Source organism: Thamnophis elegans, chromosome 8 (assembly GCF_009769535.1).
Source record: "Thamnophis elegans isolate rThaEle1 chromosome 8, rThaEle1.pri, whole genome shotgun sequence".
In the NCBI taxonomy this organism is placed as follows: domain Eukaryota; kingdom Metazoa; phylum Chordata; class Lepidosauria; order Squamata; family Colubridae; genus Thamnophis; species Thamnophis elegans.
The window spans coordinates 39358891-39383532 of NC_045548.1; the positions used below are offsets into that span (position 1 = coordinate 39358891).

Genomic DNA, 24642 nt, shown 5'->3' on the forward strand with positions numbered 1-24642 from the left:
ATATATTTATTAATTGTTTAGCAAAAAGTTCATCTATTTCTTCTGATAGGTTGGGTGGCCTTTAGTATACATCTATAGCAATGTTATTATTTTTTCCTTTCATATTGACCCATATGGTTTTGTGGATTTCTGTAGCAATGTAGTGATTTTTTTATATATAATGCAACTCCACCTCCTCCAATACTATGGTGTTTTTGCTTCAGGAAAAAGGGGAAAATGATACTCAGGAAGATGGATGAGGCTATAATTTCTCCACAAATCCCATAGAAATATTACATAATATCTTTGCAACATTTCCTCTTGAACAATACACCTTAAACCCAAGAATACACTAAGGCAGAAGCTTGTCCACCCCAAAGATAAAATACTCAGATACAAACTGTGCAACGTGATATACACAGTGCAATGCAGTGAGACACGTGCAAGCCTAGTTGCCTCTTCAAAAAGCACCTTTCGGTCATTGTATAAAAGGTGGTTAACCAAGTGCAGGTAGTCCTCAACTTACAACAGTTCATTTAACAACTGTTCAAATTTTAATTCTGTATATTTTTTAAATATTTTAAATGTTTTTATATTGTTGTAAGCCGCCCAGAGTCCCTAGGGAGTGGGCGGCATACAAATCCTATTAAATTTGAAATTTGAAAATTTATACTAGCACTGACAAACATGATTTATGAGAGTTTTTCATACAACTGTTGCAGCATCCCCATGATCACATTATCAAAGCTGAGTCGTGGGAACACTGAAATATAATGCCCATCTTGGATTAGGGTAGCCTTTGAATATTTAGATTCCCAGCCATAAGTTTATAACTTTGGAGCAAGAAGTGACTCAAGAAGGATTTTCTACATATACAAGTCAACTCAGTTTCTATCATAACTGAGAAGAGAAACCAAAAAGTAATCTCCCTTAATCTGGCACTCTCAAGATACATTTGGAGTAGTAGACCCAGAATAATAACAGGATGCAGAATGAGATTGGGATGGGGAGCAGCTACAGCAAGTTACACAAATGTATTCAAGGATAATGGAAAATGTATAGCTGCAAATAACCAGTGAGTAGGTACTCATTTTTATTTGAATATCACCAGTAATCATGTATTGATTTAACATTAAGTATGATCTTGAATAGATCATACTTATTTACTTTAAATTCATACGGGATATATATTGCTAGGCTATGAAGTAAATTTACAATTCAGTTTGTCATTTTACACGCATGTAGTACTGTCCAAAATTAATTTGATTATTGTTCTTTAGTTTTAAAGGCACCATGACAGCATCATTAGAAGAAAGTATTGCAACAGAACCCTAAAATACATGAATACTGATTCTATCAATATTTTTACAATATTTGAAAATATAACTGGATTTTCACTTCAGAAAGCAATAGGATTTTTCAAGTATTCTTGTTGAACATTTGCACTTAAGGGTATAAAAGAATAACAGCACAAAGTCCTTCCATTGCAGTGTTATTTAAGCTTTCACACAGTATCTTTTTTAATTAACTCATTTATACAGTGTGGTATGTATAGCTGTTATTACTTGAGTAAATCAAACAAAAATAGAAAATTGAATGGTAACCTTTTTCTTTTTTTCTCCTAGATGATTGGTTTCTAGAGAAGATAGTAATAGAAGAAAGAAACTATCCTTTTACTACATATACTTTTGTTCATAATAACTGGTTGCATCAACAGTCAAAGAAAGATTTTACAGAAGCTTCAATCCCACTACAAGGTCACGTGTCTTAATTTTCTAATTTAAGATACAAAGATAGAGATCGATGTACAGATGTAGAGATACAAAATAGATGCATGTGTGCATTTGTCTCACATAAAATTATCACATAAATTGACAAGCAACTTTTCAAAATATCATAGGAATGAGTAACATAATTTGTCTTATACATACATACATACATACATACATACATGCATACACACACATACAGACATACACACACACATAAACACATTCTCTCTCTCTCTCTCTCTCTCACACACACACACACATTTATATATATATAAGTAAATGTTTCCAGTCCCATAATTTCTTCTAAGATACCCAAAAGGCTTGAATATCTTGACTTAGTGGACCTATCTAAGAGTGCTTAGACTTAGGCTTTTACAATTCCACCCTAGCATTATCAGAACTTCCAATTTAGGAAGCAGTGCACCAAACCATTTAATTACAGAGAAGCCCAATAGAGAGGCTCTACCAATATCCAGATGCAACTCTTGGTTTGATTTTTACAAATCAAAGGGATCCAAGTCTCAAGTTGGCTTCTTATTTCTAGGAAGTTTTGTCTTGTAACCTGCACCTCTATGATTTTCTTTGTTCTGCGCTAAAGGCCTTTGCAGAGGTCCAGTTTCTTGGGCTCAGTGAGAATGCCTTGATTTAGTCTTCCTACAAACTAATTCAAAGATTCTGAAGGCTGTCCTTCATTCTTTGGATGTTGATTCCTCTCTGGGCATGAAAGGACTAGGAATATATGGTAAATTACAAACAGTTTAGGATTCAGTCTTTTTGAAACTCAAGTTACAAAAAGTGAGATGAAGCAGGAAATGGATCAAGTACAGAAATAGTAACACAGGAAGACTGATTTGGTCATCTTGCAGTTTCTAAGGAAACCCTCATAACACAGCATGCAAAATTCCATTGATTCCACAAATTTTTTTAAGGTTTCATTCCTGATAGAGAATTTATGGGAAATTTGGCAATATATTACTCCAATATGCCTAATTTATTGTTGATGCAACAATACACAGGGGTACACTATTCCCTCTTTCTTACCCAGCTTTGTGTTTGGGGATCTTTAGATTCATTCTATTTCAAAAGAAACCTACTTTGATTCCTGGAATCAATTCAGAATTTTGGTGAATTTAAAGCATATTTGTAATTCACACTTCAAATTCTATATGATGTTACTCTAGAAAAGGCATGTCAAACTCGCAGCCTGCAGGCCGGATGCATCACATGCTGGCCATACCCCCAGTTTACCAAAGGGGGGGGAAGTCATAATATGTCATCTGATGACAATGTGATGCCGTGAGTTTGACATCCCTGCTCTAGAAATATTGGCAATAAGACAACATAACAGACTAAATATAACAAAATAATAAATGACTTCAGATTGACTTTTTAACTGAAACCTGGAACACATTTGTATTTCATTCAGAAATGACAGAAAAATCTGGCCCCATGAAAGGTTTTGAAGCAAAAAGCCAAGGACAATGGAGACTGTGGATAGACTTTGTCCATGTTCCAGAAAAAATGCCTGAAATAAAAATTATTGCCTATGGAACCAATGGAGTATCATTTGCACAGAGAGTTCAACATTTTAAAAATGAACCCTTTCTGGTAAGTTTCTAGTTGTTAATATTGCAATTAGGATGCTTTCTACTTTCTGCTTAGGTTCGCCACCCTGTTGTCAGCATCTGAAATTGAGCATAAGAATGTAAAAAGCTTGAGAGTCATAATAGGAGAGGATTAGTATCCTTTGTAGTCTGTTTCTGAAATTCCGAATGCATTTGCTCATTCAATGGATAACACAGAATGCTATATTAGATATACGTTCTTAAATTCCAAAGGGAAAAGTATAAAGTTCACATACTGAAGGAATGACAGACTGTGAAAAGTGGAACTGACATCCTGAGGACCTAGAGTATTTTCTAATCTTTATTGCTGATATCTTTACCTTTTAGTTTAATTGCTCTTTTAAAACAGATTCAGATTTGAATGCATATAAAAGTAATATTTTAATATGAAAATGAAGACATTTTAAAATAGATAGACAGACCTATACACTCAGAGAAAGAATCCAAATCTATTCACCAAATCATTCAAATCTATTTATAGTTGTTGTTTTTCCTTTAACAGTTGAGTATTGGTGATATTGGTCAAATAACAAAGCTTTCCTTTCTGTCATCCTGCTCAAATTTGAATAAAGGGATCAAACTGCATAAGGTACTGCCTCATTTTTACTTATGCTAACTTTCATACTTTAGTATTGATGGTATTTCAGCAATTTTGTGCCTTAAAGTACAGCTTTTTAATATAGTTTAATTGAAGAAATTTGAACAATATAAAAACAATACAAATATTAGAAAAGAAAGAAAAATGGAAGAAAGGTGAATAAGAAAGAAAATAGGAAGGGAAAGCAAAATAGAAAGGTTATAAAGAAATAGCTTCAAAATTTATGTTTTAAATTGTTTTAAAGTAACATGTTCATCATTTGTACATAATTCTTTTTCAAATTCTGTTTTATATTTCAAACTAAAAGTCCTTTTATCTACTTCAAATCTTTATAGTAGTGGTACATAACAAAACCATTTATTTTAGGTAAAACTGCATAGTGATCTTCATGAATAAAGTCCGGTAAAACCAGATTTATTTTCTCAACTAATATCATCATGAATAACTTATAATCATTATTAAGTACTGATATTGTATTAAGGCGACCAGATTTTCAGATTGGTAAAGAATGACACCTTTGCCCGGGGGGGGGGGGGGGGCTTGATTACAAATTTTATACAGAGCAACAAAAATTTTCATACAACGCAAAAATAGTATTGTAATATTTTTTTATTTCAACATAACTACAATTTACAAATATAAATTGTAACTGTTGCCAAACATCAAAATTTTGATCACGTGACCATGAGGATTCTGCAATGGTCGCTAAGTGTGAAAATGGTTGCTAAGTGTGAAAAATGGTCATCAGTCACTTTTTTCAATGCCATTGTAACTTTGGTCACTATACCACCTTTCTTGTCACAGTTCTTAAGTGAATAACTGCAGCTGGTATTTTGTATTTTGCATAGAATCTTTTTTTAAATAGTCTAAGACAATTTAAAAAAAGAATCCACACAGAATAAAACTATTTTAAAAAATCCTATGCACAATAAATAAAATATTATTTTAAAATACATAAAAAAATAAAAGAAAAAAACCCAGCTCACTTACCAGCAGGCACAAGTGAGCACTCCAAGTCAATCCAGAATGATGTAGATGTTAATACAAAGAACTGAGCAAATTAAAATGGGGAAATTAGTCAGGGAAATATTTTTCAAAGAAACTTTGCCACCATTTTTTCCACACGAGCTGACCTCCAACCTCCGTGCCCCTCCCCTCCGGAAAATCCAGGAAGGAACACTCGCTGCCTCTCTAGCCAAGTATTTCCTGGAGCTCTATGGTACTGGGTCATCTTTTCTTATAAAAGTGAGTAAAAGGGGCGGGGGGGTCCATTTTATTGCTTTAATGTTTTAATATCTTCAATGAAAGTACTGAGACGGAGAGAGAGAGGTTAGATAGAGTGTCTTTTGTCTTGCCCCGGTTAAGATTTCTTAAGCAAATCCACGGGGCTTTCAACATGAAGCCAGAAAATCAGGACTTTTTAAAAACGCCCCAGGACATGGGACAAATTGTTATAAATCGTGACTGTCCTGCTGAAATTGGGACATCTGGTCACCTTATATATGATAGTTTTTGGTAAAGTCAAGTCTTGACTTTCAATAAGTGTTAATGCTATGTCAGTCTCCATGCAATGATTATAATAATTGATCTCCAAAATTTTTATGAGGTTGCTAAATGATCTGCTCTATATGCTTTTTCTATTTAAACCTTTTTAATATCTCCACAAACGTCCCTTATTGTAATGAGACTATTCATTAATGGTTTCTCTGCGATATTCAGTAAATATTGATCAGTCTTTACCAGGAAATTTCCTTTCTTTTATTGCTGAAATATTTTTCATCTTTGGATTATATGTTTTTATAGTAATTGCACCTTGTAATTTTAATATCTCTTTTTCTTTTTCCTTCTAACCCTTTCCCTGGCTTATTTGCAAATTCAACATTCTTTTCTTTTACGTAATTATTTTTACTTTCTTTTTTCTTACTGCTAATAAAGACAACTATCATTGTAAAAGTTTGATTTGTTGTGAAATAATTTTCCTTTGGGAGGAATTTCTTTAATTCTTTCACTTTTATCTGATCTAAAATTACTTATTTTTGACTTGTTTCCCTTTTTTCTAGTTTACTACTATGCTGTATAAAATATTCCCTCATAAAAGCTTTATTTTAATTTCGAACCATTTTCATGCCTGTACCTTTATTAAGATTATTATCAAAAATATTTTAACTACTTTTTACAATTTCCCATTATTGTTTCTTACTGCAACATAGTTTTGTTTAACATTCAATTATCTGAGGAAAATTGTTTTCCTTTTAAATATTAAAGTCACTGGATTTTGATTTGAAAAAGTCTTTGATAAGTATCTCCGTTTTATGAACACTAGTGGCAAAATTCAGTCTTGAAAAGGATCTGTGTCTTTTAGAAAAACAAGTGAATTCTTTTGCATCATCATTTTTGCATCTCCATGCTAAACTTCTAGTAGTTTACCTTGTGTTATTTTGAAATATGTCTCAGGAGTTCTGTCCTTCCTTTTTTTTGGGACACATTACTCCATTGAATCTCCCACTAAATACCAATTTTCATATAAGTCCATTAGTTTGTCCACATGTGTACTGTTTTTTGTTTTGAAGTATAAATTCCAACTATCAAAGTCTAGGGCCGATGCAGAGAAATTTATCTGTCATTATAATAAGTCAGTATCAGTTTTGGTTGCAAATGAGGGTTTATATTTAAAAAACCCTCAATTTCTTTTTATCTCCTATTGAAAAAAATTCTTTACACAAATTTCTGCAGATAAAATATTTTATATCCATTTTTCTAATATGGGTTTCTTGAAGACAAATTACATTTTGTTTCAATTTTTTAGCATTGTTCTTTCTTCTTTCCTTCTTCTTTATTTCCTTCCTTCCTTCCTTCCTTCCTTCCTTCCTTCCTTCCTTCCTTCTATTTATATTCCACATTTGAAAATTACAATTTCCACTTCATTATTAATTTGATTTATCCTTTAAGATTGTTCAATTTTTTTAACTTCTTTGATCTTTACAAACCTTTCTTTCTTTCCCACTTCAGTTCATTTTTATCAGATCTGACAGATTCAGATATCTGCTTTTCTATTTTTTCAAACAGTTTTCTGTTATGTTTTTAGGGCAATTTATTTTTCTCTCAGTTGCTCTAACAAATGTTGCCTTCCCTCACCTTGCTTTGCAGCTTTTCCAATAGCCACTATTCTTTTATTAGTAAAAATAAGTGGATTACAAAGATAAAGGTAAAAAAGCAGGTTTTTCACCCTTCCCCTCTTTAGCTTTCTGTATACCCTTAAGGCTTTAGTTCAATTTGTCTTTCCCTAGTTTAGATGACACAATCCATCTCATGTTACACTTACCTCCTTATTTTATAACTTCCACAAATTAACTTTTCCTTTTGTTATCAATCAGCGTTCCCAGGAAAATCTAATCTGTTAGAGAACACTCAATGTTTGACTCAAAGGTTAATGTGGAACCTAGAAGAAAATGTGGTCTCTAAGCAATTATGAAGTCTAAAGTATTCATTGTTGTTTAGGAATAAATAAGCTCTTAGACTAATCCCCAAAAGATATAAATAAAGACATTGTTTAATGAGTTTCAACATCATTGAATAGCCTTTAGTAGAAAATAGTAGTGCAATTTACCTTCAACTCCGACGGATCTTGGATGAAGCAGATTATCTAGACCCTTTTCAGTCCAGTTTCAGGCCTGGTTACTGTACCAAAACTGCTTTGGTCGCACTGACCGATGATCTCTGGCGGGCCAGGGATAGAGGACATCCTCTATCCTAGTGTTCCTTGACCTCTCAGCGGCCTTCGATACCATCGACCATGGTATCCTTCTGTGATGGCTGGAGGAGGTGGGAATGGGAGGCACCGTTCTATGGTGGTTCTCCTCTTACCTCTCCGACAGGTCGCAGTCGGTGTTGGTTGGAGGGCAGAGGTTGACCCCTAGGCCCTTTAATTATGGGGTGCCGCAGGGGTCGGTCCTGTCCCCCCTCCTATTTAATATCTACATGAAGCCACTGGGTGAGATCATTAGTCGGCAAGGGATTAAATACCACCAGTATGTGGATGATACACAGTTGTATCTGTCCGCCCCGTGCCAGCTCAGCGTAGCCGTGGAAGTGATGTGCCGGTGCCTGGAAGCTGTTAGGGTCTGGATGGGAGTGAACAAACTTGCACTCAATCCTGACAAGACCGAGTGGCTGTGGATGTTGCCCCCAAAGGACAGCCCAGATAGTCCGTCCCTAAGCCAGGGGGGAGAAAATTTACTCCCCTCAGAGAGGGTCCACAACTTGGGGGTCCTCCTGGATCCGCAGCTGACGTTAGAACACCACCTGTCGGCTGTGACCAGGGGGGCCTTTGCCCAGGTTCGCCTGGTGCACCAGTTGCGGACCTATTTGGATCAGGAGGCAGCTCAAGACTTGATTACTGTAATGCACTCTACATGGGGCTGCCCCTGAAAAGTGTTCTGAGACTACAATTAGTCCAGAATGCAGCCGCGCGAGTGATACTGGGTGTACCAAGGTACACCCACACTACACCTATCCTCCGCGAGCTGCACTGGCTCCCTCTTGGTCTCCGAGCACGATTCAAGGTGCTGGTTATTACCTTTAAAGCCCTACATGGCTAGGACCCGGACATCTGCAAGACCGTCTTCTGCCGCACACCTCCCAACGACAGATAAGATCGCACAGGGTGGGCCTTCTCTAGGTGCCATCAGCCAGACAATGTCGGCTGGTGGCTCCCCGGGGGAGGTCCTTCTCTGTGGCCGCTCCGACCCTATGGAATGAACTACCCCCAGAGATCCGGACTCTACCCACCCTCATGGCCTTCTGAAAGGATATCAAAACCTGGCTATTCCGGCAGGCCGGGGGCTGTTGACCTCTTGACCGAGGTCCAGCCCCAATTAGACTGGGTGCATGATGTGTTTCTTTTAATCTGTTTCCTCTGTTGTTTTTAACTCTTCTTTTTAAAATCTATTTTCTGTAAGCCGCCCGGAGTCCTTCGGGAGTGGGTGGCCTATAAATTTAATAAATCCAATCCAATCCAACTTTATAAAGACATGAACAATATTTATGAAACACCTATTTAATTAATTCCAAGTAATGTCAAAATAAGAAAAATGCATGTTTCAAATGAAGTAAATAAACAAACAGTGATTGACACCTAAGTTCAAGAGGTATTATTTTCAAGAACTACCGGATAGAAAAAAAAGAATCAGTAGTAATTATTGTCCAAATAATAAGCGTAAAAACATTATTAGTTGATTTATTGGACTCAACTTTAAAGCTTCATCCTTCTGAGCATCTAATCTGTCATTACCCAGCATGTACTTATGAGTTATTGGGATATAGATAAAACGTACAATGCCTTATGGAGTAATTTAGACTAGAGAATCTAGTTTTCATGGAATGGTATCAGTATACTTGGAAAGTAATTGCCTTTGAATCCATTTCTGGAACATTGACAAAAACTGGCTAGTAGAAGATGCTGCATGTAGCATTGATGATCATTACAATGTTGATGACTTGGAATATTGAAGAAGAAAACTTAAAATACTGGAGGAGTAAAAAGTAAAGCATATAGATTAATAAAGGAAGTGAAGGAAGAAAAATAGTCATGTCATGTGCTGCAAAGATGATATAAAGGTGTAATATGAATGATCTTATTCAGTAGAGATGATGAATATTTACAGGGAAATTGTGAATAAAAATGTTTAAAATCTGAAACTATGAATTGATGTAATCAATTGTATGTATTCATCAAAGTAGAAGTCCTTATATAGGTGTGCTTATGTTTCAGTGAATGATAACAATGGAAAAAACAGAATAATCTTAAGAAAAATTGTGCAACATTCTGAATATGTATGACTCAGGATAAAAAAAAAATTGTAGGGTGATCTGAGGGAATGTGAGAAAGTACCCCCCCCCCCGAGCTATTTGGAGACTTAAGAATAAATAATGAAAATAGTGATTAGTGCAGGGTTTTGTTTTGTTTTATTTAAGCAGATCTATTCATTTGTACACATGGTAAAAGAATATATCTAAATCTAAACACATCATTGATTTGATTTTTTTTATGATGAAAGAATCAATGAAGATATAAGGATGATGAACATTTCTGAATGTGCACACATTCTTTGATTAGTTTTAGGAATGGATTTAAGGAAGAAATGGGCATGGAAGATACTAAATGAAATAAACATGAGTGAATTACTGCTGCGATGTTAAAAAATAGTAAGACTACAGGTGTCCATAGTGTAACTGGAGAAATATTAAAATATAGCATTAGTTTGCTTATAAAATACCTGTGTGATTTATTTCGTTGTTGTGAAGACTGCATCTGATAACTGGAAGGGCAGTAAAATTTAATGAGAATATGGAAAATTTGGAAATTGCACTTACCGACACAAATTGTGCCTATTAGAGTTTTACTCTTTCATCAGTAATTGGGGGGAAAATGCATCAATATGAGAGATTAAATTTATTATACATATGCTGGTTAAAGAAAAGGATTTGATAAAATGAATGGATTTGCATTATGGAAATTTTGTGTAATATTCACTTGAAAGTTTCTCAATGGCATAAATGATATGGTTGAAATAAAGGATATGTGAAATAATTCATCACTGAGCAGAAAATAAAACAAGGATATGTTGTATCCTCTAGTTTATAGTATATTTATGGATAAATGTGAAAGGAATCCTTGAGTAACCATAGAGATGTTATTGTTTGGAAGGTAAATGTGTAGAGAGCTTTTAACATTTATAGATATCTAAAGACATAGTGGATGATATTAGTATAAATTTTTCTATATCCTTTTTCTTCCTTACTTTCTTTGCTTTACTGCTTTCTACTTTATTTTACCCCAAAAAGGAACAAAGTGACAGGTATCAATGTATCATTCTTTTAAAAATAATATTTTAAACAGACTTTGAAATGGCAGGAATAAGGCAGTGTAAAGTTCCCTCTTTGCTGCTAATATGTATCCTGTATTTTCCCTGATAGTAGCTATATAAAAGAATCCTCTCTGAATAACTGTCAATCTGAAGCTTTATGTAAAGCTTACATTTAAAATATTAAAATAGTTGTTCTTGCACCAAATACATAATATGGTCCATAAAACTATTATTTGTCTAACATCATGCAATATTTTTAAAAAGCCAGGTATCAGAGTTGTATTAGAAAAAAACTAAATAAATAGGTAATTCTTATAGGAACAATATCAAATCCAGCCTTCTATATTTCAAAACATAAAAAAGGCAAATCTTGTTTCTGTCATTTGGATACTTGGATCAGATTTGTCTTTCCCTTTCTACTCATTAGACCTCATCCATGATTTGAAGCAGGGTAGTTTCCAGTGAGAAGAGATCAAAGAAAAGTGAAGAAGCAATTCTATGAGGAAATGATTATTTTTCCTAAAATTAAAAATGGTCATTTCCTGTATAATGACGACTGTCAATTTCAGAATGTAAACTTTCTGAGTTCCATTTTCAAGTAGCAATTGGAAAGCGGGTCCCCCCCCCCCCAATTTGACAGCACACTGGAAGAAAACATGATGAGAAAGTGAGATAAACCCTAAAGCTGAGCCAAAAATTTACAGGGCTTCCTTTAGATTTTTTTCATCAGAACAAGGCTGGTTTGAAGAACTTTACACTTCATTTTTGGCAGCAGCTGACACCATCCCGGCTGTTGGATGTCTGAAGTTTTGCATAAGCGCAAGGCAACCAATCTGTAGTTTCAACATCCCACATCCCATAGTCAGTTTATGTTCACTTTACAATCGCTGCAGTCACTTACAACTATGGCATTTGCTTAATGACTGCAGGTCATAAAATCATGTGAGTGATCTGCTTTATGACTATCATAACTTATGACTATATTGAGCAGGTTCCATTAAGGTCATAAGTCAAGGACTACCTGTACATGCCCCTACTTCCTTATACCTATGCAAGACTACTTCATTAAAACAAAGAAAAAAAGAAACAAAAAATGTGGTTATTATTATCCTGTAGGTAAGGATGAAAGACTTGGATACAAAAGAAGAATTAGGCTTTCACCCTTTAAACCGATGGCTTTTTGAAGAAGACGGGTCAGAAACTGTGACGGAACTAGCAGTAGTAAGACCAAATGAAGCTCCTCTCAAAGGTACGTTGTTCAATAACCACAGTATAGCCCTTTCTTTCAAACTTGGGAGTGCCAAAACATGACATCAAGGACAACTCTTAGGTGTCAAACACTACAGATAATGGCATTGCGGTCATACTGATGGTTGCTGGGAGAATACTTCTCCAAACAGGTGGCTTCAATGATAAAAATCTTTATGCTATTTTAGAGAGGGATGGAAAAAAAGTAAGTGATGAAACTGATGAAAGATGAACATATGTGAGGAGGAACAGTAGCACAGATGAGGCCAGGAAGAAATCTAGGCATGGGAAGAAGTTTGTAGGGAGGCCAAAAAATGTTACATCAAATAGGGATGAAAAGCAAAATAACAGGGAGGAGGGAGGGAAATAAATTGGTGACATATGCAAAACCAGGTTCTATGGTGACATAGTATGTCATTTTCAGGATTGCACATCAAAGGATATATTTGAAAAAATATGTCCAAAAGTATGTATTTCATACAATCTCTTTTTTGATAATTGATATAGATGAGGACATGTGCTTCAGTTTCTGAGAGTTGTAATGTAGTACCATAATTAAGTTGCTGGGCTAAAAATCACCTTAGGCATGAAAGCTGGCTGGGTAACTTTGTGCCAGTCATTCTCTCGTAGCCAAATCTATCTCACACAGTTGTGGAAAAAAACAACAGAAGGAAAGAGTGTTATGTATGTTACTGCCCTGAATTACTTATTTAATAAAAAAATAAAATACTTGGAGTGACTTTCTTAAAAATCACATATACTATCATGTGATATTACATTTATGCATATTTTTGGACAATTTCATTTCTACAATATATTGGGTTTTTTTTAAAAAAAAAAGAAAAACCTGAACATTGCCTTTATGGGGAAAAAAACCTTTAATTTTTATTATTTTCCAAAACCATTTAAGATAGACAACAGTTTAATTTCATTGACATTATTAGGATTTAGATGTTAATGTAATGATACTTACTTAGAAATGAGTGAGTTTTTAATTGCATGTGTTGCAGGATGAAATAACTAGTTAATTTAAATCCAGCAGATCTTATTTAACTGGATTTGAATGGGATTATAGAATTTTCACCCCCAAAAAAGGGTAGAACAAGAAGCAATGGGTGGAAACTAATCAAGGAGAGAAGCAACTTAGAAATGAGAAAAAATTTCCTGACAGTTAGAACAATTAATCAGTGGAACAGCTTGCCTCCAGAAGTCGTGAATGCCCCAACACTGGAAGTTTTTAAGAAGATGTTGGATAGCCATTTGTCTGGAATGGTATAGGGTTTCCTGCCTAGGCAGGGGGTTGGACTAGAAGATCTCCAAGGTCCTTCCAACTCTGCTATTGTATTGTATTGTGTTGTATAATGCCTAATGTATAAATTTCATTACATTCCATACAATTAAAATGCAGACGTAATTAAACCCTCTTAGTTTCAAATTAAGTGTTTTTAAATTTTCTAGAATTCTTCAAAAAAGAGGGTTAATACAGATGGTCAAACACTGACATTTCCTTCCTATTCTAACTCAGAGACAAATAGATTGGCAAAACTGGTTGCTTGAAGGGTAACTTCTATATACTGTTTGTTCAGTTATTTTTATAAATAGAGAGCAAATTTTGTCCTGTTCCTTAAAGTACATATTCAGAACTATAAGTCCTTTCTCAATCAAAATATCTTTCAATATGATTTTTATATCATAATAACTAATATTAATGTTGATCAATATGAAGGATTGATCTCCTTCCTTATACTAGTTTAATTGGCAGTAATGATATAATAGGTTCGGAAGAAAGCAGATAATTTTGACCAAACTGCATCTTTTTTTTCATGAAAATCAGTGCATTGAGGATTCTAATTAAAAGTAGTATTATTAATTCCATAAACAATATAAAAGGAAAAAATGTTTCTCAGTTTATATAAGATCTAAATCACTTTTAATTATACACCTGAATCATTATAACATGATTAATCTGAAAATTAAAAAAATCTGTCCAGAACAAGCTTTGGTTTACCACTAATAAACTCTCTTACACATTTGTTTCATATGTTCAAAATTATTTCTAAAATAGCTACTATTTCTACTATAATAACAGGTAAATTGCAATGTACTGTACCGTATTAAAAAAAAGAGGCAGATGTCATAGCTATGTGTATGTTTGTTCAAGAATCTTAGAAATATCATTAAGGCTGTAATTTTATCTAAATGTACTAGAAAGAAACCTTGAACACTTTGGACTTGTATATCAAGCACATTTCCCCCTCTTGAAAACAGGTGTGATATTCAAGTTGGTACTCAAACTTGTAGAGCTGAATTGTGTTACAAATTAAATCTCATGTCCCAGATTTCAGCTAGGCAGGTCTGTTCTTTTTGCTAAAAAATTAGAATAAAAATGTACCTACATTCTAACAATTACATATCAGTTATGGTATAATAGAATCATTTAATCAGATGAGAAAAATATACTTGCAAATCTCTTCCTGGTCCTGCTATATTTTTCTTTATTTCATGTAAGAATGAGTAGCCTTTTATTCTTTTTCTTTAAATGGCCTTCTTTCTAGTTAAGGGCCACAGGAAATCTGGCTGATAAAATTATAGGGTAGTATTTTCAGGCTCTTTTTTTGCACTTTTAGAGAACTGAAAGTTAAGAATGGTCATAGTGCTTCCATGTTACACTATCCTCCGTGAGCTGCACTGGCTCCCTATTGGTCTCCGAACACACTTCAAGGTGCTGGTTATTACCTTTAAAGCCCTACATGGCTTAGGACCTGGATATCTCCATGACCACCTCCTGCAACATACCTCCCAGCGCCCAATAAGATTGCACAGGGTGGGCCTTCTCCGGATACCATCGACTGCACAATGTCGTCTGGTGGCTCCTCGGAAGAGGGCCTTCTCTGTAGCTGCCCCGGCCCTCTGGAACGAACTGCCCCCTGAAATCCGGACCCTCCCCACTCTCTCGGCCTTCCGAAAGTCTGTTAAGACCTGGCTGTTCCGGCAGACCTGGGGCTGATGATCTTGATTGACCTTCAGCCCCATTAAGATCGAGTGCATGTTGTGTCCTGTTTTAATTTGTTCTGTCTTATATTTTAAATTTTTAATATCTTCTTTTTTAAACTGTCTTTTATGTAAGCCGCCCGGAGTCCTCCAGGATTGGGCGGCATACAAATCTATTGACAAAATTTGCAGGCATTTAAGGCATTTCCTTGCCCATTAAATCCCACTACGACTCCTAGGAAAAATTAGTTTATAGAACATAAAATAACAGAGTTAGAAGGGACTTTGGAGGTTTTCTAGTCAAACCCTCTGCTCGAGCAGGAGACCCTATACCATTTTGGACGAATATTGAGTTTTAAGGAGGACGATACAAAGTTTAAGATGTCAGTTTTGCTGCTTTAATTTTGTACCAGAGGTGGTATTCAGCAGGTTCTGACCAGTTCTGGAGAACAAGTAGTGGAAATTTTGAGTAGTTCAGAGAACTGGTAAATACCACCTCTGAGTGGCCCATTTATTCTTTTCCTCCCAAGTCCCAGCTGATTGGGAAGAAATGGGAAATTTGCAGTAACCTTCTGAAGTGGGGAAGGAATGGAGATTTTACAGTATCCTTCCCCTCCCACGCCCACCAAGCCACACCCACAGAACCAATAGTAAAAACGTTTGCATTCCATCAGTGTTTTGTACCTACTCATCCACATTCACTGCTACTACTGCTTCTCACAACTATTTAATGGGATTTTAATATTGTATTATTTTTCAACATTGGTTGGCAAATAATTTTAACTTTAGAGATCCCAAGCGGTGTCTTGGGGAACAGTGAAATAATGTCTATACAATTTTGAAAAGTTGCAATTGGAGCTGTTGGTGATCGCAAGTAGTCCCACCATTAGTTGCTTATTCCCAACTAATCTTCAAAATTCCCTTATTATTGCAAATACTTGCATAGAAGATAAAATAATTTATAATACACTGTGATTCTCATTTTGATATATTTTCTTGTCCTGTCACAATATATGGTGCCATCATCTAACAATTAAAACAAATAGAAAACCTGATTTTTTTTAATCCATACTATAGCTAGAAAGTAATTCAAAAAGAAAGTAATAGCAGGCCTAAGGGGGCCTCAGAGTTAACAGAAGTCCAAGAAAAGGGATCAAGGTAGTCCCAAAATGCATAGTAAGGATTCTATATGCTCAGCTATCTTAAAGTTATCTACTATCCAATAGCACCCATTCCTAGATTGGAAGGTTGTGCTCAAGATCACTCATGCCCTCATCATTTCCTTGTTAAACTATTACAATGCACTCAGGAACTACTGCTGGTACATGCATTTTGGGATGCCTTATGAGCCAGAGTGGCACAGTGGTTAGAGTGCAGTACTGCAGGCTACTTCTGCTGACTGCTGGCTGACTACAATTTGGCAGTTCAAAGCTCACCATGGTCAAGGTTGAGCCAGCTTTCCATCCTTCCAAGGTGGATAAATGAGGACCCAAATTGTTGGGAGCAATACGCTCACTCTATAAATTGCTTAGAGACGGCTGTAAAATGGTATATAAGTCTAACCAGCAGGTTTCTAAGGTCAATCCAAGCTGCTATTTGTTACTGGAACACATTCTTTACAAGGCTGTTTTTTCTAAAGTTTTATGCCTGTGCCACCAATTCTGGCCTGGTAGGCATCCTCTGGACTCTTATGTGAAACATTGTCAACTGGTGGTATCCAAGAAGTATGCCTTCATTGTCATGGTACATCCTTTGTAACAATCTTCTCTCCCTTCCCAAAAATTTGGATTACCCCACCCCCACCCCCAAAGCACATTGTTGGCATTCCAGAAGGTCTTGAACACCAGACTTTTCATTCAGGAGCCAGGTGATCATTTTGGAGCCTATTTTGTGTGTTTGTTTTTATGCTGCAAGACTGTTTGTGGGGAGCTTTGGTCATTTTTAATTATGACCAAAAGTACCAAAAGTAAAAAAACCAAAGTATGATTTTTACTTTATGTTATTTTATGCATACATTTTGTTTTAAACACACACAATTATTGGGTTAAGATTGCATTCTATGTAAAGTAAATAAATACAGAACAACAATGGAAAAAGACAGAATAGGTTATGAATGACCGAGTCATCAACAACAAACACTTTACACTATTATCATCTGTATCAAGGTTGATAACAGTTGGCTTCACACACTGTGCCAAACCATAATAGCACTAACTTAATACAAAGTTAGTGAATTCAATAAAAATATTGAGTTTTACTAAACAAACAATTCATGGTTTAACACAGTGTATGAATCTATCTGTTCATATTAGATCTTTTATACTGGCTTGGAAATGCATGCTATGATTTATTGTATATTTGAAATATGAATATGCATAACATTTTAATTCTGATATCTTAGTCTTCAAAGCAGATAATGCTTTATAATATGATGTGCATTTTCTCTGTTATCTTCTATTGGAATAGAAAGGGATGACTGAGCTGTTGTTCAGATTCTTGAATTGTTCTCAGACATGCATACTGATTTTATTTTACTATGCTCAAGAGATACTTTGCACAGCAAAAGTAAAGGTTTTGAGTATATTTTACAGGCAGTTTTCTTCTTTTAATTTTTAATTGTTTAAAGTCTGTCAAATATTTTCAAGTGTTCCATTTTACATTTGCTTGGGGTCTTCTTTAGGTCTACAAGCAACTCAGACTTTAAATATACAGCTTTAGTCTGTATATGACTATACACAGCATGCTGGCCAAAGAATTCTAGGAGCTGAAGTCCACATATCTTAAAGTTAAAGTTGCCAAAGTTGAGACCACTGATCAGATTTATAATGTAGCACTAAGTACTATTTAGTCTATGAAAGAATATGTGAGTGATTGTTTTATCTCTTTACATGGATTCTTTTCATATGTTTTTTCATCTGATGTTTTATTACAGAAATTACTTACTCAATCAATGTTTATACAGGAACATTACCTGCATCTGAAACAGATGCAAATATCTTTATTACACTATTGGGAAAGAATGGAGACTCTTACAAAAGACAACTGAAGCATCCAAAGTCATGCCCACAGTTTGAAAAGGGTCAGGCAAGTATGGAACACATGTAGTTATGCTTCAGAAATTTTTTAGACATTTCAGTGGAATTTGGAACAGCCCTGTGCCAAAACACACCAATTTAGTTACAAGAGAAAAGTATTACAGCCTCAAACTTCTGTCACTCATACCATTATGTGAAAACCTGAAAAATTCTGAAGTGCAATCCTAAACATCTGAAATCTGGTTTCCATAATTATCCCTCATTCCTAAAATGAATGAAACAAATATCACTTACTACAATCCACAAAACATGTGTAATGCCATATATTAGTAGAAAATTAGGACAATCCTTAAGCTGTCATAAGTAATTAGTTATCTATCTCATTCAATCATCCAAGAACTACAATCCTGGATAAAAGGATATTTGATAAAGTGTTTAATATTATGAAACCAATCTGTTAATGTTCATACATTCAATATGTTGTCATACGCATCAAAAGATTTAATAGCTATCATATTGCAAAACTCAAGATCTTTTCCAGACAGATTTGTTTTCAATGAAAATGGATTCTTGAATGCTTTCAATGCAGACTAGTCCATTGCTTTTACAAAAGCACCTCTAGTACAAATTCGTAAGTCATGAAATCCTCACTATCATTTTTAAAAGCTTAAGTCATTAAAATGCTTTATGGTAAAAAGAAATGTAAATCCCAGTGCAAGTAGCTTTTTGCAGCAATTCTAATGAAACAACTATTGTGGAGAAGAAGAAAGGTATCGATATTATACTGCTATGGCTTTTAGTGAATATTGGTCTACCTATCAAACCAGGATGCCATGATTGTTATATCTATTTCCTAAATTATGACCAGCAAAGTCTGAATGCTAAACAGCAGAGATTCTAAGTAACAAATATAACATGAGATATCTGTGTTCAGTATAATATATCCCTTTTCTGGTCACATCAAATCTAATTAACACAATGTCCTGCTGCTTGATTACAGATCTCCAGTAATTAAAAATTAATGTAAAATTAGCTAAGCAATTGATTTACTTACCCAAGAGATTTCTGGAATGTCTTATATTGAAGAATTCTAAGAGGACATTTAAAAACTTTTTCAGATGCTAATTTTTATCTACCCCTTAGGACAGGGCTATCAAACTCCCAGCCCACAGGCGGATGCGTCATGCACTGGCCATTTCCACCCCCAGTTTAGCAAAGGGGGAAAAGTCCTGATACATCAAGTGACATCACTGTGACAACACGAATTTGACACTCCTGCCCTAGGATGATGATAGTGTTAACAAACTACTATTGATGCAATGCCAATTTCCAAACTTCCATTCATCCTTGCAAAAATCATTTGCATTTCCTTTCCTTATTTTAGAGATGTAGGTAGTTGTCAATGAACAACTATTCATGCAGCAGCCAAAGTTACAATGGCACTGAATGAGAAGGACTTATGATGGACCTTCATAATTGCAGCTGCTGCAGTCTCTCTGTAATTATGTGATCACTATTCAGACATTAGTACAAGTTATTTGATAAAAGAAAAAACAGAATTTAATTACATCTTGGCAAACAAAACTGATTTATATCACTTGTGCTAGCTGCTTTTATTGGTTTCATGGGTTAAACCATGGGTGTCAAACTTGTGGCATCATATTGCCGTCATATGATGCTTCACGATGTTTTTCTCATTCATGGAGCTGGGGTGGGCATGGCCTGCATGTGACCTAGCCGGCCCCTGGGCTGCCAGTTTGATCCCTGGGTTAAATGAATAGGAAATGTTCTTTGAACCTAGTTGAAGCAAAATTTAAATCAAAGATGTCAATTTTAAAGAATCACTTTTGTCTTTTATCAGCTAGCATTTCCACAAAGGGATAAATGGCATAACATAAAATTTCATTTTAGTAAATTGTGAAAATTAAAATTTCCTCCATCATGAGGAAAATCTGTTGATAACAAAGTGCCTCTTGGACAGCTGTTTCCCAAACCTACGGTTGTTACTGTGATATAGGATGTAATTAATAAGAGATCTGAAACTGGAAAGGAGTAAATAAAAGGAAGATTAATATTGCCAGAATTAGTATTATGCATGAGTGTATATACTGGAACAACAGGATTTACAATTTCCATAATAAACTCAAAAGTGCTAAAATGTTCCAAGTTATTTTCAATATAATTTTTCATGCCTGTTACCTATTTTGGTCTTTTTCATATACTTGCTCATTAAGGATAGCATTTGCCATGGTAATTGTTTCGTATGATGATAACTAAATATATAAAGGTAAAAATATCAGTTCTTCTGTTTTTCCCCCAAGAAAAATGCAATATTTCCTGAAGAGTATTGTAATCATAATTAATATTTAGATTTTAAAAGATCTATAAATCTGATTTTTAAAAAGTTAAAATATTTTCAATTTCTTTTCTTAAGGTTGTATTTAATTTGTCTCTACTATAATCATTCATTGAAGAAAAGTCTCCTTTGAGTCAAACTTAATTTCTTGCAACAACATAGATATATTCACTCTACTGTCTTGGCAACAACAGGGAAGCATTTTACATTGCCTTTTTTCCGTTTTTAAAAAGTCCTGGATTATGGTGGTGATTCAAATACTAACTGGGTCCATCCTTTGTTTAGCTTTTTTAGACATCAGCCAGGATTGTATTGAGGGTGCCAAGCTGCTTATTATCCATCTACTCCTTTTCTCTCTCAAATAATATACATCCATTCTGTTTTCCCTAATGTTCTAAATGTGACTTTAAATTTTCAGAGAAGGCAATATATTGGGTGGTCAGCGTTGATACCTAAAGCATGTTATATTTTTCATGGATTAGCCACCCAAATAGCAGGAAATCCAGATTCTGTTTTTCATAAAATTGTTAAATTGGGTGCATTGGAAGCATTCAAATGTTCCTTTAAAAGAGACTTGAGAAGTACATAAAACTCTGGCACTGCTGCTAGGCTTAGACTATACGGCTGGTTCGCAGTTACTCTTTCACCATGTTCCCTATGAGAATTAAGGATACTTTATAGTTGTGTTTATATAATAGACTTTTGATTTAATTTCTCCTTTAAAGCATCTTGTTATTTTATAAATTTAATCAGATTTATAAAAGGCAAGATGTATTTAAGCCTGTTTGGTTGCACCAGGGTGAAGTCACATTGTCTTCTTTCACTGAGGTGATGCAACATGTTCCTTCAAGGCAAAGGCTTTACTGAGGCAGAATAACTTATCTCTATACAGTAGCTGTCCATTAAAATATTCCTTAGAATATTCCAAAGCTCATTTGTAGCTAATTTTTTGTAGAGGAAGAAGTGTAATACATTTCAACCAAATCCAAATAGACAGGAGTCATTATGTGATTCAATACCACAAAATGGAATGGAAAGATTCTTGCTTCATTTGTTTCTTTATAATATAGTTATTGTAGGATATGGTTAAAAAAAGTCACGTTAGGAGCCACAGGTGGAACTTTGATTGCATTACTGGGTTGCGATTTTGCCTTTTGGCCTTACCTGTAGTCACCCATTCTGTACATCCCTAAAATATGTTGTGCAGAATCCCCTAATGCTCCTGGTTTGATTTTGAGGTTAAACATTAAACTGGGTGCAAGTCTGAAGACAAATTCTCTCATATTAAGGCCTTCAGTTTCTGCCACTATCAAATGACTATTATTCTACTAGCAAAAGGTTTCTAATTCAGGCTTTGGTGATTTATCCTCAAGTATGTTGACGTACCTTTTATAATATGCCATATTACATTTGGAAGCCCCACTGCATTAATATTGTTGGAGTGATCGCATTTTTATTGTTGATTAATTTAGATTTATTGCTATGTCATAATTTTGTGGTTTCCTGTGCACTCTCTTAGGGGCTTTTAAAAGAATATCAGAAAAATAGATAAACATAATTAAACAATTGGTTGCTATAATTACATTTCTATTAATATGGATTTCTTTCTGATTTCTTTCTATTGGTAATTCCCTTCATTCCCATCCAAAAACAGATAAGTACCTTTGCTATCCAAGCAGTTGATCTTGGGATGTTAAGCTCAGTGTTGGTGGAACACAATAACTCTGGTTATGGAGCTGGATGGTACCTTGATCAAATCTTGATACAAGAATTGGGGAAGAGCAATAGTCAGTATGTATTCTCATGCCAGCGATGGTTGGACAGTGGTGTTGGTGATGGAAAAATGAAACAAGAACTGTGGCTTCTTGGAAAAACCAATAAAGAAAGTCTGACAAAAGATGTTCATGGTAAGATATACAATAAAATGCTTTAAAGCTTCTGTTTTGGTGCATCTTTGTATTTCCTGGTTGGATCAACTGAGAATAAAGACAGGTTTATCAGAACAATATCTTTAATGCAAAGTGTATATCCTTGGCATTTAGTAAAGCTGGGTAATGCAGTTATAATATTTAAATAAAAATAGATAAGCACATGGATAGATTAAAAAGTATAATCAATGTTTTAAATTAGATGTGGGGATTGAATGCACCATGGAGAGAGAAAAGAAAATATAGAATTCTCCATGCATGAGGCCTAAGGCTGTTGGATTTCAGGCTATTTCCTCACCTGTTCTAGCTGAGTTGTCTTTCTTTCCCCCAGTCACTTTTGGGAATAGTGCTTTAAATTTTGATTAATTGAAATGATCATATTACTATTACAAAGACAAATATTAACTCAATATTCTTATTCCATTTTAGAAGGAATAAACTCTTTGGAACACATATACTCAAAAATACATTGTATTAAATACAAAATCATTGTATTTGTTTGTCCCAAAAGTGCTCTTTTTCAGAACTGGATGTTCTGCTGAAGAAGCTTCTTGGAGGAGAAGAACAACCAGAAAGTCCAGTTACCTTTTGAAAAAAGCACCTTTGGGACAACCATGAGCTGGATTACTGAGAATCTCCATACACATTGTATCTGTTTCTTCTGCAGTACTATACCAATACACATTCATATTTGAAATACTGTTTTAATTGTGATTAGCTAAAACAAGGAGTGTGGCAAATAAAAGAATTCAAGTACCAAGGGATATAGATCTGCTAGAGTGTTTTCCTTGGCTACTTGCTCACAAAAGCAGCAGTTTATTCATTTGGTTACCTTAAATTTCTACTGGAGAAAATCTTTAATTCAAAGTAATGCATGGCTGAGACAACTTTGAACTCATGCATGGTGCCATTCATAAACATAACATTGTATTTATACTCAGAGGGCATGGTGACAAGGACTTCCATGACAAGTCTTCAGTTACTAGCTAAATCCTATATTTGAATTATAAATTTCTATAAAATGAAAATAGTGTCTTCCTCAGACACTTTTGTGAGGAAAACAAGTCCCAGGACTACTGAATAATTCAACTATGAGTGTTATATAAATTATAATATTGTATAATTCCATAGGTTAATGTAATTAAACTCTCAATTATTCCATCCAGCTTAAAAACTTCTAAATTATACTACAGAATTGATAAACAATTAAAGCATTTTTTTTACATTTCAGATGTAGCATCGCAAACAAATTATTTCTTGTTGATTTCTAGGGATTTGGGATGTCACTGTTATAGCTGGGGAAATGTCAGATAATTACGGGAACTCTAAATTAATTCTGACAGTATGTGATGACAAAGGTACATCAGCTGCAGTTTTCATTCCCAAAGGATCATTTAAAAGGGCTAAAATTTACCAGACATCTTTGGAGCTAGATAAGAAATTTAATAAGATTTGCAAAATTCGCTTGGAAGTAGAAGACTCAGACAGAGAAACATGGCATTGTCATGAGGTAAAATTTAATTATGCATTACTATATACTTTTACACAAATGTTCTTTATTATTATAATTTACAAATCTATTCATAGACATACATGATTATCTGGGATTAGCCATACATGAATGGGTTTTTAATCATTCCATATCACAACAAATCTCATTGATCTCAGTAACTCTAAATATTAAGTCTTGATTCAACACATGATTATGATATAATTTCCATACTATAGCAGGAAATGGAAAACAACACTGTTTGGAAGGAATCACATTTTCTTTATGCTCACTTAATTTATTATTTTATTTTCCTCTTTTCTATAGGTGAAGCTTCAGAATAAAAAGAATAAGGAAACTTTAGAAATACCTTGCTACCGAGATTTTCCAGATAATAAAGGATGCACAGTGGTTGAATTTCCCATTCTGATAACTGGCACCAGGTTTTTAACAGGTTTGTTATTTACCAAACAATTAAAACAACTTCCACAAAAGCTTATAAAGGACATTTGCCTCCTATGTGGAGTTGAAAAGTCACACAAAAAGGAAACAGGAATGAAAGGAATATAGTAAGCCAGTTTAGGCATCAATTCTTAAAATTACATACCAGATGCTATAGCTGATGCCAAATAACAGTTAAGAAAGAAGAGTAAATGTTATATTCCACTTTTAGTTAGAGGTTCTGCTTTTGGGGGGAAAAGTGCTCCAATCATTTTTTTTTACTAAACTGGTTGAATCATGGTTCCTTCTATGTG

General features: G+C 34.6%; 1 protein-coding gene across 1 annotated transcript in view; it reads left to right on the forward strand.

Moving 5' to 3' along the window:
* The window catches only part of RP1 (RP1 axonemal microtubule associated), a 211589-nt gene that overhangs the window by 164774 nt on the left and 22173 nt on the right, over positions 1–24642 (forward strand). The window contains 8 exon segments of the mRNA XM_032222943.1: positions 1605–1736; positions 3178–3359; positions 3879–3965; positions 11957–12089; positions 18012–18163; positions 22125–22377; positions 23670–23908; positions 24215–24341. Of these exon segments, the coding sequence (XP_032078834.1) occupies positions 1605–1736; positions 3178–3359; positions 3879–3965; positions 11957–12089; positions 18012–18163; positions 22125–22377; positions 23670–23908; positions 24215–24341 (1305 nt within the window).